This window comes from Benincasa hispida, chromosome 9 (genome assembly GCF_009727055.1).
Source record: "Benincasa hispida cultivar B227 chromosome 9, ASM972705v1, whole genome shotgun sequence".
Taxonomy (NCBI): domain Eukaryota; kingdom Viridiplantae; phylum Streptophyta; class Magnoliopsida; order Cucurbitales; family Cucurbitaceae; genus Benincasa; species Benincasa hispida.
Window position 1 is genome coordinate 79468182 of NC_052357.1, and position 15851 is coordinate 79484032.

The 15851-nt window shown below is 36.5% G+C and overlaps 2 protein-coding genes across 2 annotated transcripts; one reads left to right on the top strand and one right to left on the bottom strand.

The window, feature by feature from the left end:
* The first annotated feature begins 2828 nt into the window (after nt 1–2828).
* LOC120085087 lies at nt 2829–5340 on the top strand. The gene is made up of 2 exons (XM_039040940.1): nt 2829–3232; nt 4134–5340. The coding sequence occupies exons 1-2, from the start codon at nt 2907–2909 to the stop codon at nt 4606–4608; spliced, it is 801 nt and encodes a 266-aa protein (XP_038896868.1). The 5' UTR covers nt 2829–2906; the 3' UTR covers nt 4609–5340.
* A 1060-nt stretch (nt 5341–6400) lies between these two features.
* Nucleotides 6401–14453, bottom strand: LOC120085086 (LRR receptor-like serine/threonine-protein kinase ERECTA). Its single transcript, XM_039040939.1, has 27 exons — nt 13756–14453; nt 13203–13341; nt 13016–13087; nt 12788–12859; nt 12645–12716; nt 12496–12567; nt 12328–12399; nt 12169–12240; nt 11999–12070; nt 11844–11912; nt 11647–11718; nt 11444–11515; nt 11055–11126; nt 10831–10902; nt 10682–10753; nt 10535–10606; nt 10311–10382; nt 10167–10238; nt 10002–10073; nt 9798–9869; nt 9460–9528; nt 9304–9375; nt 9043–9122; nt 8712–8840; nt 8093–8440; nt 7503–7879; nt 6401–7236 (listed from the first exon to the last, which is right to left on the bottom strand). Exons 1-27 carry the CDS (start codon nt 13853–13855, stop codon nt 6868–6870), a joined length of 2976 nt encoding a protein of 991 aa, XP_038896867.1. The 5' UTR covers nt 13856–14453; the 3' UTR covers nt 6401–6867.
* Between the last annotated feature and the right edge of the window lie 1398 nt (nt 14454–15851).

Consider the following 15851-nt stretch of genomic DNA (forward strand, 5'->3'; position numbering starts at 1 on the left):
AATTTTAGACGAAGAATATACAAGAAAAAATATCAAACCAAGAGTACTTAATCTATTTGTTCAGTTTTCACTATATATTTTGCCTTTATAAAAAAATGGTTTGAATCCTATACATTTCGACAATTACGGGATTAAAACAAAAATTTAAGAGATTAAAAATGAAATTGAAACCTAAATAATTTTATTAAATCTTTGGCAAAGTTGTAAGTTGTAATAATATAATATTAATTTAAATGGTATTTTTGAAAAGGGTGAGCCAAGAAACAAGAATCCAACCCATTCACCCCCACCCCTAGAAAAGTAAGGGCGCACGCAGAAATGAGTGTAACAAACTTTACACGTATCTTTACCACTTCTTTACACCATTTCATTGCCACAACCTATTTTTTCTTTCTATAATTTTCTTCACACCTTTCTTAAATTCAAGGAAATAATCATTCAACAAAGCCGTAAAATATTCATACGACATTAGGGTAAGTCCTTTTATATCCGTGGTGAAATTATCGGAATTAATATTGTGCATGTGGATTGAGTTTCACCTTTTTTTCTTTGTTAAAATTTTAGAATGTGGTTCCTCACACAAAATACAGATGTCATACAATATATCCTAACAAAGGTAGAGACAACAACAAAGCAACAAAGTGTCGATCAAGAATAAACACACAGAGATTGTTAACCCCAGTTTGGTGATGAACCACCTATGTCTGGGAACAGTGTGTTTGAGAAAGAAAATCCACTAATATATCAAAGCTAAGCAATTATAACGTTGTTTTTATCTATAAATAACAAAAATTACAGTAACATGTGTAGAACCCAACTTAGCCAAACACCTAGGTCCCCCTATATGTAAGACTCCCTCTTACTCCATCTTAGTCTCCTCCTAAGTATATCTATATTAGTGTTGTAACACCCAGACTCCCCCAACGTGAGATGACCTCTCACTCGATGATATCTTTCCTTATGCTTATAAATTCCTTCACGTGAGAACTTAGGCTCCTCTATGTCTCGAGAACTCCCTTCTCAATAAATAATGTCTTAGGCTTCTCCTAAGGCGTGAGAACTCCTTCTTGATCAATAATGTCTTAAGCTCCTCCTAAGATCGAATGAATGTGAAACCCTCATTGTAAGAGCAATAGAGAATACACCACAAAAAACAAAGCACAAAACCTTCTTGAATTCAATGCAGTAAGTTTTCTGTAAAATACACTAAACAGTCTCACAAAATAATATGTGTGGCAACCCTAGCTTGAGAATTTATTGGACTTAAATAGCACATCGAAATGATGGAAATAATCCTCACATAATATCGGCGATTGACCAAAAAAGGAAAACATCTCAAATAAAATATTCTACAGAATAATTTAAATAAGAAAAGAGACATTATGCAGAGTTTGCACCTTGAAAAACAATCTCTAAAACAAGTACCCACATAGACAAAATCTGAGACAACTCCTAAACAACCCAAAGAGTTAATGCCAAGAAACTTAAACAAATATATTTGGCCAAGAACATATTTCTAATATTTTCTTTTTATTCTCGCTCCATCAAAAAGAGAAAAATATAGTACGAGTAGTGAGAGTGAGAATGTATAGTAGCAAAAATAAGAGCAAAAATATCGAGAGGAATGGGCAAGAGAAAAAATTTAAAACTAAAACATATATTAACGAGAGTGAGAGTGACAAGCCTACGTACATAAAAAAAAAATAAAAATAATAATTATAAATTGTAAAAAGTGGTCCATACTCTATTTTAGAACAAGATTTTGAATCAATTGTATACCAATATTTTTTTTTATTAATAGATTGTCGTCAATATATTCTTTTAATAATTATGCAGTGTTTAACAACGTTAAATAGTTTTTTAAATGAAAATTTTATATAGTGTAGTAAACTAAACTAAGAGAATCGAAATTTTCCTAAAAGAAGCTCTTATCCATTTCCCTTTTTTTTTTCCCTCATTTCCACCCTACAATCTACGCCCAAATTCATGATTCCTGACTCTTCCATCCCAACTACATGTCGTTTTGTCTTAGTCATTGTTAGATAAGATCGACTTGTCGCTCCTTGATCCATCATAATCTGCTGCTCTGTGCTCCCTTGGGAATTTCCCGTTTATTAAAATAAAATAAAACCCATGATGATTACTGACGTGGCACTATCCAATTTAACGTTGGAAATGATCACCTTATCCTGTCCTAATTAATCCTATGATGCTGTCCCCACAAACTCCTCAGCCGAGCCGAGCCGAGCCGAGCCAAATGAAGCCGGATTTGGAAGTGACAAAGATCGTCTCCGAATTTCTATAAATCTACTCTCTGTGGTCCCCACCCACCTCTCTTTTGGATAAGCATTCGCAACACAACACCCGATTTTATGCTTCCGACTCGCCACGTCATCGCCCCTTTAATCAGGTGCTCCCAGAACTACCGTAATTTCCGTGGTCGCCACCATCCTGTGGGCATTTGATTTTTATTTTCATTTAAATAAAAAACAGCTCATAAATGTTAACTAAAGTTATCCGAATATTATAATAAATATTAAATAACCAGCAAGTGGATGAGGATAAGGCTCTTTTTTTTTTTTTTCCCTCTCACCTTACCTTACCTTCTCATTAAATTATTCCTCCTTATACTTTTATTTTTTCCAATTTATTATCATTTTTTCTCCTAATCTCATCATTATTTAATTTTTTTCCAATTAATATCTTTCATCCAATTTCTGATCTTTGCCGGTTTTCCACGTGCTTCCAATCTCGTCCGTCCATTTCTTTTCCTTTCTATAATCTAAAATCCCTCGATTTTTCCGTTTATAAAAACCCATTTCTTCTCCCTTCTTCTGCTTCTTCTTCTCGTCTGTGTTTTTTCTCTCTCTCTCTCCTTGTTGTCACTGTTCAAATTCAAAGTCGTCATGTCGATTACTTTGGATAGGGTTCGGCAGGTTGAAGATAAACGCTCTGGATTCTCGCCGGAGGATTTGGGTTATGGATCGGTGTTTCAGAGGCTGGTTACTCAGGATGTGGATCGCGCTGTTGAAGGGTTTCAAAAGGGGGAGGCTGATGAATCTAATACTTGCAGCTCTGCTTCCACTTCTTCCTCTTCTTCGATCGGGAGGAATAGTGATCAGTCCGCGAGATCGTCCGACGGTGAGGATTGCGGCGAGAATGATGAGGTTCAGAGCTCTTATAAAGGCCCGCTGGATATGATGGATTCCTTGGAGGAGGTTTTGCCTGTTAGGTTGGTGTTCTTTCTATTTGATTATCTTGTTTCTCGTTTGTTTTGGTTGATGTGAACTCGTACTTTCTTGCGCGATCTTAGTTTGGAAATTGTGAATTGCAAATAAGTTTGATGGATGATCTGGAATGAGTTTAGAGAAGATGAAATTGTTAGGGAAGGCTTGATTAAGCTTGAAAATTTAATTATCTTGTAGTGCAATGCATTAGGGATTGTGGATAGTTAATCTGCTCTGCAGAATGATGGAGTCATTTGATCTATGCTTTGATTATTGATCAATTACTTCTGCTTCATTTTGAACTCATTACTGTGGGATTACGTTTACATCCTGGCGGTGACTAGCATTTATTGCTGACAAATTGATGAAATATTTAGATTCCACTCTTGGAAGAGTCATTAGTTTAGGCATGAACAAGTCGTGGCCTGTAGAAACATGTCTGCTGATTTGTTGTAGATTAATGCAATGATAAACATGAGATAACTATATGTTTTCGGTGGTTTAATAATGAGAGAAGAGACAATTCGAAGCTGAAGATTAGCAAATGACATCGTTTCTTTAATGCACTTTAATTGTGAGTTCATCGTTGAATTCTTTTATCATCTTTCATGCCAATCTGTATAGTTGATATTGTGTTTCTGAGATCTTTTTAAGCTCAGTCCGAAAGAAATCATTGCTTTATAGAGCATTGTCATGAAAATTGTTCTGTGACACTGCAAGACCAATGACCACTTTTGATTTTAGCTTTTATGATATCACTAACGCTTTCTCTACTTCTGAGATTGGAAGAAAGGATTGAGTACCCATTATGTAGTCGAGTTTTTATGCAATTGTGCAGCAGAACACACCCACACACGCATATTCTATTTGTTCCTTTATCTAATAAAGAATTATTACAACGTGCAGAAAAGGTATCTCAAAGTTCTATAGTGGAAAATCAAAGTCTTTCACAAGTCTGGCCGATGCCTCCGCTGTCAACTCCATGAAGGAGATTGCAAAGCCAGAGAATGCCTATTCCAAGAAACGTAGGAATCTTATGGCTTACAATCTTGTGTGGGAGAAGAACCGTAGTTTTCCTCTCAAGAATAACGGTGGTGGTATATCAAAGAGACCCATCAGCTCAAGCAGAAGCTCCTTGGCTTTGGCTGTTGCTATGAGCAGCTCCGAAAGTAACAGCAGTGAAGATTCAAATTCTAGCTCATATTCAAGCTCTCCCCCGCCTCGCCCACCTCTACACCCACAATCCAGACCATCAAACGGCAATTTCCCTTCCATGGCGCCACCTCAACGAACTTTCTCCACGTGGCGTTCATATTCCTTGGCTGATTTACAAGAGTGCGCCACCTTTGCTAATAAGGCCAACCTAACCAATCTAAACTGACCCAGAAAATTTCCTTCTCTTGCATAGGTACGCAAGAGTCTTTTAACTATTCTAGGAACCCTGAAATAGGAGGTTTTTTCTAGTATATGATTTTAGGTCTTATGGTCTCGTTACTGTACTCTATATTAAAATCCAAAAACTTTCATGTCTCGTTGTTTATAATGAAAATTGGGGATATGAAATTAAGAGGAAAGCTGAGGTAGCAGACTTGAGTCACATTTGTGAAACACCTGTCTGTATTGGCCAAAGACAACACAACCATCTCATTCTCAACTACCCACCTACACATAAACAGCCACCTTGAAGGTTAGTTTGACCAATGAACCACAACTTCCAAATTCTTTTCGGGTCACCAAGATTGAAAACCCTGGTTGGTTGAGTAACTTCAAAGATACTACTTCAATGGATAGGCTGACCTTCTACAGTCCCATGTAATTGACTTTAGAACTTAAGTTGATTTGTTAAACTGCACTTTATAGTCCTAACATTGGTTCCCCATATACTGTATGAGACACTATCTGGCTCCCTGATATTCATGTTTTCCCATGAGGTTCATTTATGATTGGATTTCACTACGGCTTCTTTCTTCTAGATCTTGAGAATGTAAGACGTGCACAGTGCTGTAATTTGCTCCTTGCTTGAGCATTTTGTAAGCATCATTCCCAATGACATTGATGAGTTTCTTTTCCTGATTGCAGTTCAGTATATATGAATTTTTCTTGTGTTGGGTCATGGTGGAGTTATTTTGGTTTCATTCACGAGGTGCGAGTATCTTCAATAGGTGAAGTCAAATAGTACTGCGTCCTTGAAGAATATATTGCAAGAAATTTAATATCGGTTGACGCGTTTGTACAGTATAAAGTATTAGATAAGATCGGAAGAAGTGATGGGACCTATTTATCTGTCAATTGGACGATTAACAATTATATTTAGCCCTAGTTAACAACCTACTCAACGCTTAAAAAAAACAAATACTGAACTTGACCACCTATTTAAGTCAATTTATTACCAACTGCACACAACCATTTATTTGTCTCAACTCTTAAACTTGCCCAAAAAGGGGTTTGATTGCAAATTTGCTTCTCGATAAAATTGGAATTGAATCGGTTCTTCTAGTTTGATAAAAATCTTGAACTATAAAGATTTTATAGAACTATATGGACTAAATTAGTTCTTACTTGATCAAAATTGTAATTTTATAAAAAATACTACTCTACCTCAAAAGCGTGTATTCTCATGGCATTAGACATTAACCTTTTAAAACTTCATTTAGAACATCGAATGCCATTTTATACGGTAACATCTCAAGAGGGGATATAGATACAATGGGAGGGCACAATTAAAGGCTCTCTCTCGTCTGTTTAAGGGTCTTTGTGAAAAATATACCTTTTGTCTTCCCTTTCCCAATTTTGCTTGGTTTTCCCCCGCCAGTCCCTCTTGTTCAAACCCCTGTGATACGAGATATACTTGCTCTGACGACTTAGCTCTTTCCCCTTTAATTCCTTCAACATTTCCTTTGAGTAAAGATTTAGGAGGTAAATAAGAGTTGAAAAGCCAAAGAAGAAATTGAACTAAAATTTCACATTCTTGTCTATAATCTACATTCAAAATTCACAGATTTCCAAATTTTGAATCTGATAAAACTACAAGTCAAAACATGTAAAGTAACACCAAAAAGTAATGTTCTTTTCTGTAGGTGAACCATACTCCTCGACCGACACTGCCCTTTTCACAAGCGGGAAAAGGATTAAGTTGAAGATAGGGCACAGAAACCAAACCATTGGCAAGTTGATTTATTACCACTGAAATCATTGCCTTAGTTAAAGTAAATTGACAAACCGTACACTGCAGGAAAACATCAAGGCCCAGACCAAGTGAATTATTGCTGCCTTGCTGTTAACACTTTAAATGCCATCATCCTCTCACTCATCAATTACTAACCCTGAACATGAAACCCCATAGTAAACAAAGGCCAGACCCAAGATGCTTTCAAATTCAATAGGTCCCACACCCCAAAAATCACTCCCATTAATAGATAAACAATACTTCTTTCCTTCCCAAAATCACTTTCCACATCTAAATCTACCAGTACATGTCATATGTCCATGCTTTGTTGCTTCCCTAATTTTATATAAGCTTACACTACAAAGTAAAGCAAAGTGGTGGTTAAATCTTTTATACAGAAATTCAAGTCTACCCACAAAGCCAACCCTTCTTGGATGGCATTCTTTTCGTAGTTGTAGAGGTTTACCTAGCTTGTTACTCACTGTTTTGTGATATTACCTCTCCAAACTTGAGGAAGAGCTGGGCGTCTGAGGTGCTCATCGTTGGACAGTTCAGCACATGCGGCGTCTTTAGATTTGCATATTCATCCTTGTAGCAAGGGGATTTTGCAGATGGGGGCATGGCTGTTATGTTTGGTGTTTGCTTTGGTGCTGTGGCCGAGGGGAGAAGACTCCCGATGACGCGTGTCACTTCGTGCATTGTTGGTCGATCGGATGGCTGCCTCTTGGTGCAAAGGAGAGCGAGCTGAAATGCCTTCTTTACCGCTCCAAGGTCCTTGCAAGTTGCAGTTATTTCAAGATCAACTGTCTCCATTACAGCATTGTTGGCTGTTTTCGATAAGATCTGAGAAATATAAAAATAATAATAATAATTAGAAAAATGTCACCCAATACCTAACAAGTAAAATGAAAAACGCCTGGTAATTGATCTGAAAGATATTGATGGAAGGGTTAAAAACCAATGTTACACAACTGGGTATCACCTAAAGATACAGAAACCTGGTATTTTACGACTGGAGATATTAATAACTCGCAACTAATGACTCGATGTCATGGCACTTAAAAGAACTGCGGTTAGTAAAGTAAATCATGCAATAAAGTTGTACTGACCAATTGGTGGAGATTTGATTCATTGTCCACAGCTTTCCTTCCTGTGAGCAATTCGAGTAACACAATGCCAAAGCTGTAAACATCAGACTTTTCAGTAAGTCGGGAAGTCCGAGCATATTCTGGATCAATATATCCAATGGTTCCCATGATGTAAGTGGACGTGTATGACTTTGAGGTGCATAAGCTCTTGGCGATGCCGAAATCAGTGAGATGGGCTTCAAAATCCTTGTCTAATAGAATGTTAGATGACTTAACATCCCTGTGGATAATGCGAGGGCTACAATCATGGTGTAGATACGATAGTCCCTGGGCTGCTCCATGTGCAATATTGAGCCGAGTGTCCCAGTCCAGCTTCTTTTTCTTGGTAGAGCTAGAGCCTGAAATAATCTAAATTAGTGACAAATCTAAATTCATTAATCAGTCATTTTATGCAGATTTTCAAATAGTCAGGGGTCACGGACGTTCAGGCGACTCATAAATCTTACTGCAGTTTCACTAGTGCAGAATAAGGTAAAACAGAAACACTATATCTGAATATGAACAGGCAAATACAATTGGCGATATTAAGAATAATGAGTGCTTAATCTTACCATGTAGATGATCCCAAAGACTGCCATTTTCCATGTAGTCATAGAAGAGGAGATTTCCAGAGGGGGATAAGGAGTATCCTTGGAGGCTGACTAGATTTCTGTGCTTGATGCTACCCACGGTTTCCAGTTCCGTCTCGAATCCCTTCATGCTATGGGGCTGGTGAGAGTAGAGCTTTTTAACAGCCACAGGTTTACAATTCTTCAGTACACATTTGTAGACCGTGCTTGAAGCTCCATATCCAATAATGTACTTTTCGCTCAAATTTTCAGTCATCCTCATAATATCCTCATAAACATGAAGGGCCATGTTCATGTGAAGGATCACTAGCTTGGGAGTTGAGTAAGTAACTGAGTTTTCACCAGGCACAAAATAGAATGTTTTAGTATTCAATTATTTAACTTCAATACATTAAAATCCACATTCATAGCAATTTATCATGTCAAATATCTCACAAAATAGCCCACTTTCAGAAATGCTCTCCAGCTACAATCTAACGATGGATAAGCTTCATATATCGACAGGCATACATGGAAGCCCTAAACTAAGAATAGTAGAACTACAATAAAAGTCGAGACTAATAAGCTCCTACATTTATATAAAAACTATAACAAAAAGTACCTGGTTTGTCAAGTGATCCATCTGGAAAAGGTATTGTGTTGTTCGGACGGCACACTGTTAGAAGGATCATTAGAAGGATTACAAGGGCACCAAGAGCAATTCCCAGGATAGCGGCTTTAGATATGGTCACTGCATTGAAAGCAACAAAGGGAAATTAGAAAATATGGCAAATTTTTCTGTTCAATCCCTCACATTACAGATACAACTATCTTTTATATCGGGAAATGTCTGGACCAACATTCATGCATCTCAACTGTTCTCATAGAATAACCGACCAATTTTACTACAATTACAAATACAACTATCAAAACCTTTTAAAAAGCATAATTACCTCGCTCAGTTGTATGAGCTTCATGACAGGGGTAGTTGTTGCTATTCCAATATCCACAGAGGCCAAGATTTCCAAGGAAACTAAAAGTAAATTGACATCAGAAGTATGTGCAGTTTATGGAGACAAGAAAATATATGCTAAGATTTAGCTATGAATGAGTATCCAATGGATGCCTTCGGCATTTCTTTTCTGCCTTTTCGTTTCAAAATCTATTCAGAGAGGGAGATCAAAATTCTGGGTATAGTAATTAAGAGTTCTTACCTGTCAGACGAAAACCTAGAGAAGTTGTTGCTTGTGGGAATGTCACCAGCTAGATTGTTATAAGATACGTTTCTGCAAGGACCAGTACATTGATTCAGTTAGACATCTCGAGTCAACATTATCCTAACACTTTGTTTGGGAGGATGACGAACTTACAATTCAGTAAGACTTAGGCAGCTAATCAGTGACGTCAGGTCCCCAGATAAATTGTTGTTTTCAAGTCTCCTGGATCAAGTTCATCGTTATACCATGAAGGGACAGTCGGAGACATACTTAAATACTTCAAATATTTTAGCAGACAGAACTGAGGCCATAATGTCAGTAAAACAACATGAAGGTAAAAGGGGTAGGATATCGCTTCATGGTATGACCAAGCCACTTGAGAAAATGTGGCGTCTACAAGTCATGAGTACAAACTAACCTATAATAGTTTCCATTTTATCTTTTGGTAAGAACTATCGATGAAAATTTCCACCACAAGTTTCAGAACTTACAAGGAGAGAAGATTTTGAAGTTGACTCAGTTCTTGAGGAATGAACCCAGAGAGTTGGTTGTGTGAAATATCTCTACAGTATAGCAACATAAAGACAAATGAATTAGAATAGAAAACTGAAGTTCCTGCATTCAAAGAAAATCTGCTGATCAACACATCTCCACTCCCCAACCAAGAAAGGTACAAACATTTCAGAACTACTTACATTTCCATTACACTCCTTAGATTGCCAAATTCAGCTGGAATAAATCCCGTTAAATGATTCCTACTTAAATTTCTATAGACATTACAAAACAGAGGTCAGACAGTGATTTCAGCCCAAAGAAGTGCCATTGATGATAACCAAAATGAGTTAAAAGACAATACATACAGCTTTAGGAGATGTTCCAGATCGCCAAAGGATGAAGAAATTGTGCCACTAATTTTGTTATTTGAAATGTCTCTGTGCCGAAACTATGAGTTAGCATGAGAAATATGGTGAAAGCTGGGTGTATATTAGATCTCATATACTTACAGCGTATCTAAATTGCCAATACGAGACAGCTCGATTGGAATAGGACCTCGTAGATCATTTGATGAGAGATTCCTGCAGATGGTCAATACGATGAGAAGCAAATATATATACTACTCCTGAGATGTGACAGCCAAAGCAGATTATATGATTTCCACTCTCATGAACAGAGAAGAGCTCTTTAGCAACTAGGATTGTGATGCTGAAGCAAAAACAACTCAACTTACAAGTAAGTCATACTCTCTAGCCTCTGGAAAGACAGCGGAATAGTTCCATTCAACTTGTTGCCATGCACGTTTCTGAAACCAACAAAAACCGTCTTTATGAATAGCATATACTTCTAAATGGAATCACAATTTGGTTAATTTTCTTACAGGCTGTTGAGATTTGTGCAAGAGCTAAGATTGTCAGGGATAGGTCCTCCGAGATTGTTATTAGCAACATTTCTGCAAGGACGCTTCATAAGTAACAGAATAAGGGCTTGCAAAAGGCATTCATAGTGGAACAGGATGACGAAGCTTACAGATCGAACAAATCAGTGAGTTTTCCAAGCTCAGCTGGAATATTCCCAGTAAGATGATTATCATTCAGTTCCCTGCAAAGGAAAAAAAAAAACACCAATAATCAAATGATGTCTCAAATTTATGAGTGAAAAGCTGAGACTTACATTTTGCATCAAGGAAATAGTATACTTAAATGCATGTCAATATTCCACATAAATAGGAAGACAAAGGAGAGAAATGTTACAGATAATGAAGCTTAGTCATATTTCCGAGCTCTGCAGGAATGGACCCAGTGAGCTTGTTACTATGCAAGTACCTGTATGCCAACAGAGACCACTCACCAGGATTAGAAATCTCATAAAATGTGCAAGTTGTAAAACATTCTCAGATACCAAAAAAATACAATTAAAAATTAATTTTTTTTTTAAAAAAAAAAAGCAAAAACAATGGAATCAAGCATTCTAGAAGCTGCCATCTAGATTACAGTACCGTTATAACTTAACACAAGTTAATAATATGTATTAGCAGGTTCTTCACTTCACATTTTAAAATTTATGTAACAGGAATTTTACTTGGTGCTGCTAATGAGAAAAACAGACAGACAGAGAGAGAGACTAGTAAAAGTATACTTACAGCTTCTCAGTATAAGTCAGATTCCCTAAGATGGAGGGGATTGGACCAGTTAACATGTTGCAGCTCAAATCTCTGATTTCAATATGAGAAAGAAATTAGAAATACAGCCACAATTGGAAAAGAGTGCAAACATCATGTGATAAATATCCTCCTTAGAAAAGAAAGTCCATGAACTTGGTTGTGAGGAAGCTAAAGTTGCTTACAGCACAGCAAGCGCCTGCATCAAACCAATTACAGGTGGAATGGGACCTGATAGCTGATTACCCTGTAAGGACCTGGAAATGACAACAATAACAATTGAAGGAACAATACAAAAGTGAAACAACTATTCATGGAAACCCACACAAGGCATAGCAGCAGGTACAGTATGAAAATGCAAAATCGCTTCAAGAACACGTACAGTGTGGCTACTTGAAGGAAACCAATGTTAAATGGTATCTCTCCAGTGAGATGATTGTATGACAGGTCCCTGCCAAGTAATAAGAAAGAAACTTTAGCTAGTTATCCACATAGAGTAGTAAACATAGAATTCAATGAGAAGGACATAATACATACAAGACCTGGAAGGCTGTGCAGTTGCCTATTGTTTGAGGAATGCTGCCAGTTAAACTGTTGTTTCTCACATCACTTCAAATGCAAAGAGTTTTATTAGGCTGAGAACATAGTTTCAGACGGAGAAAGGGAAAAAATGATATAGTCTTTGGGTGGAAGTAAAGATCACTTACAAATACCATAAACCAGTCAGCTGGCACATATCTGGAGAGAGTGTGCCCACCAAATTGTTGCCACGCAAACCACTGAGATGGAGTAATATAACAAATGAAGCATTTGGAATCAACAAATGCTGGCTGATATCTGGAAGAATAGGAGTAAAGAGTACTCACAGATATTGTAACACTTCATTCCAGTAAATTAGTCTCGGTATTTCCCCACTAAGATTATTCTGTGCTAGATCTCTAGAACCAGTGGTGTGATATGGAAATCCTTCAGTTGTAAGTTTATCTGAATAAGAACTTTAAGGCAGTGAGAAAAAGAATGACATGAAAACTTACAAGACCTTCAAGTTTGGAATCTGAGATAAGGTAGACGGGATCGGCCCAATCAGTCGATTGTTTTTCAGAACACTGAAAAACATAGAAGATAATTAGTGTTTCGTTTGGTTTTGGTTAAACACAACTTATACAAATGTATTTGAACTTACAGCATTTCGAGTTGCTTCAACTTTGAAATGGAAAATGGTATGTCTCCATAAATCTCATTAAACGATAAATCCCTACAAACGGCATTCCATCAGTTAGCTTACGTCAAAGATATTGAACAACTTTTTAACTCAATGGGACATACAGATTTATTAACGAAGAGCAGTCACCAATCTCATCTGGAATTTGCCCAGAAAGACTATTCCCCCTCAAATCCCTGTTCAAAGATTACCAATGGGGGATCAAAATCATATGACAGAGTCTCTCTGAGTAACTTACTTCTGCCAGGAAATTCATGAGAATGGAATAGAAGTTCTGAAGTAATTCTAGAAGGCTTAGAAAGTGACAACAGGTATAAAGAAGAGAGGAGTACAAAGCTTGCAGGCCCTTGAGGTTCCCAATTAAAGGAGAAATTTCCCCATCCAGACTGAGACCTGAAAGATTACTGAGAGAAGAAAACCATTGGAAGAAAAGGAGATGAACAAGTTAGAACAACCTTTACACTGGATTTTGAAATCAACCCACAAAAACTCTAACAAGAACAAGAAAATGTAGCTTACAGAGAGATAACATTGAGAGTGGCATTGTCACAGGTAACACCTCTCCATATACAGTAGTCTGATGAAGGTGAGCTTGTCCAATCATAAAGAACATTATCCACATCCCTGAATGATTTCTTTATCTCCAACAACGTTGCCCCTTCAACATATGAAAACATGTAACTGAAGATCTTAACTCTCCATAGCCATCAGAGACAAAGGACAATGTAAACATAGCAGAGCGTTTCAGAAAAACCCAATAGTTTTAAAACAAGAGATTCCTTAGCACTAGTTTCAAAGATTAGATTTTAAAAAATGAATGAAATGCATGGAAACTGTTGAAATAACATTATAAAAACCACAAGCCTCCTTGAAAAAAGGTATCCAAATAATGCTTGAAAAAGTCCATAACAACCGCCAAACTCTCTGATTAAACGCATGTTCTTGCATACTCTTCTTTTCTTTCTACCACGCCCTCAGAGAGTTGAGAACAGAAGAATGTCCATCCAACCCTGATTTGATTACCAAGAACATATTTCAAAGTTCTTCATCTCATTTGTTAACGGTCACTTACCATCATCAGAATCCACCACACCAACGGTAGCACAGACGAGAAAAGCCAAAATAACAAGCTCAACAGGAAATGCCATGGCTGCCTTCTTCACAGACTTCATTTTATACCACTTCTGCACTTTCCATGGCTGTCTAGTAACAAGAACCTGAGAACCCCTTTGAACCAACACCAAAATGAAAAAAGAGAAAGAACCCTCCTCTTATCTCAAGGACATCAAAATGCTGAGAGGCTGTAATGGGAGAGACGTTGTTGAGTTTAAGAGGAAAAATATTTGAATTCCCCTTTAGAGTAAGCTGGATTCTTATGTTAGACGAAAGAAAAAAGCCATGGCCGTTCAATCACATCTCAGAGCAATAAACGACTGTAGACAAATGGAGAGAGAATTGGGGAAATTACAGAGGATGAAGGAATGAATTATTTCGCAGATAAAGATAAAAACCCATCTGCCATAAATCTGTTACAAAACCTGCAACACTACGCAGCAACCCTTCAAACCCATTTCCTCTTTCTCTCTCTCTCTCTTCGTTTCTGGTTACAAATTTGCAAATGGGAGCTCTCAGTAATAAGGGGTCGCTTTCTTGTTTGCAGAGATGGGTAATGAAAGGAACCCATTTTTGTGCTGCTGCTGACAAGGACGCTATTCTGTTCTTCCGCTGCAGAATTGAGCCTTAAACTCAAGAAAATTATTAGATGATTATGATTTGTAGTTTTGTTATTTCACTGTTCATAGTTTATGGTTTGTACAGTGAACCTGAATTTACTTGCTTGCATTGTCCTGTCTGTCCCAATTCTCTTTATTTCTCTCCTCCCACTTGTAATACCCCAAAAAGTAGAGTCTTTTGTATTAGTTTAGGATTTGAAGATTATGATAATTATGGAGGGAAATCTTGTTTTGCGTTGATTGCTTTAAAGTTTATTCCTTTTTTAGCATTTTATTGTGCATGTAGACATGCATGTATTCAACTTTTTAAAGTGATTTATTGTCTCGTGATCTAAGTGTAGTTTAATGAATAGGTCGTCCATTACTTTTTACAAGGTTCAAAGTTATCCATATCTATCTCTAAGCTATTTTCTACTTACGTAATACGTTTTTTAGTGATTATAAACTTATAAGCTATGTTAGTAGATTGTACGATGCTATGAAATGTTTTAATTTGGAAATAGCCATATATATTTTGGCTTTTTTGTTTTTAAAGCGTAGGGTATTTTAGGTTAAAAAGGTTATGGTATTTGGAGATGGGTGTTTGAATGAATAAAAATCTCTAGATAAAAGTTGAAAGATAATCTATTGGCTAGGAATCAATTGTCACTTTTGTTTTAATGGATTATTGATACAAAATTTAGACCGATTATAAGTTTTTGTGTGGATTACATTGCAACAAAACGTACGAATGTCAATTTGCTTCATTTATTGGATAAAAATAAAGCATGTTCCTCTATGGCATGCAAATAACATCGTTTAAAGTCCCACAAAACAACAATCTGTCACAATTGATAACATAGTGAACCTCCCACATTACATTGTATTGTCATCTCTCGAATCTACCATGGCTAGTTTTTTTGTTTGGACACCCAATGACGTGTTGCACATATCATATATGACTTGAAATTCATAAAACATATAACAACAGTTCTTAGATTAAACACTAATAATAAAAACACACGCGTTTTATCTCGTATTGCAGGTACACTTCAAATATTTGCCTTAAACAACTCATTTAAACAAAAATACCATTCATTCAAACACTACTACTATTTTTATGAATCACTTATAAAAACATATAATTTTAGCAAAATAAAGCATTTGTCTTTCCAAAGAAAAACATCTCATGCACTGTGTAGTATACAATAATTAAAGTAGAAAAAAACACAATAATTATATTTAATTGATTAATCAGAGCATATGATAAATGTTTCTTGATTGAATGAATAAAGTGGATGGAGTCAAAATCAAGATAAATATTATAATAAAGAACCAAATAGGATGTTTCTATTCCAATCAACTAAAGTTAAAGATAAAGAATTATTTCCAAAAGCCTACAATTATTATTAAATTAAGGAGGTACTTAGGGTCCAATCAAAACCAAGCATTTAGA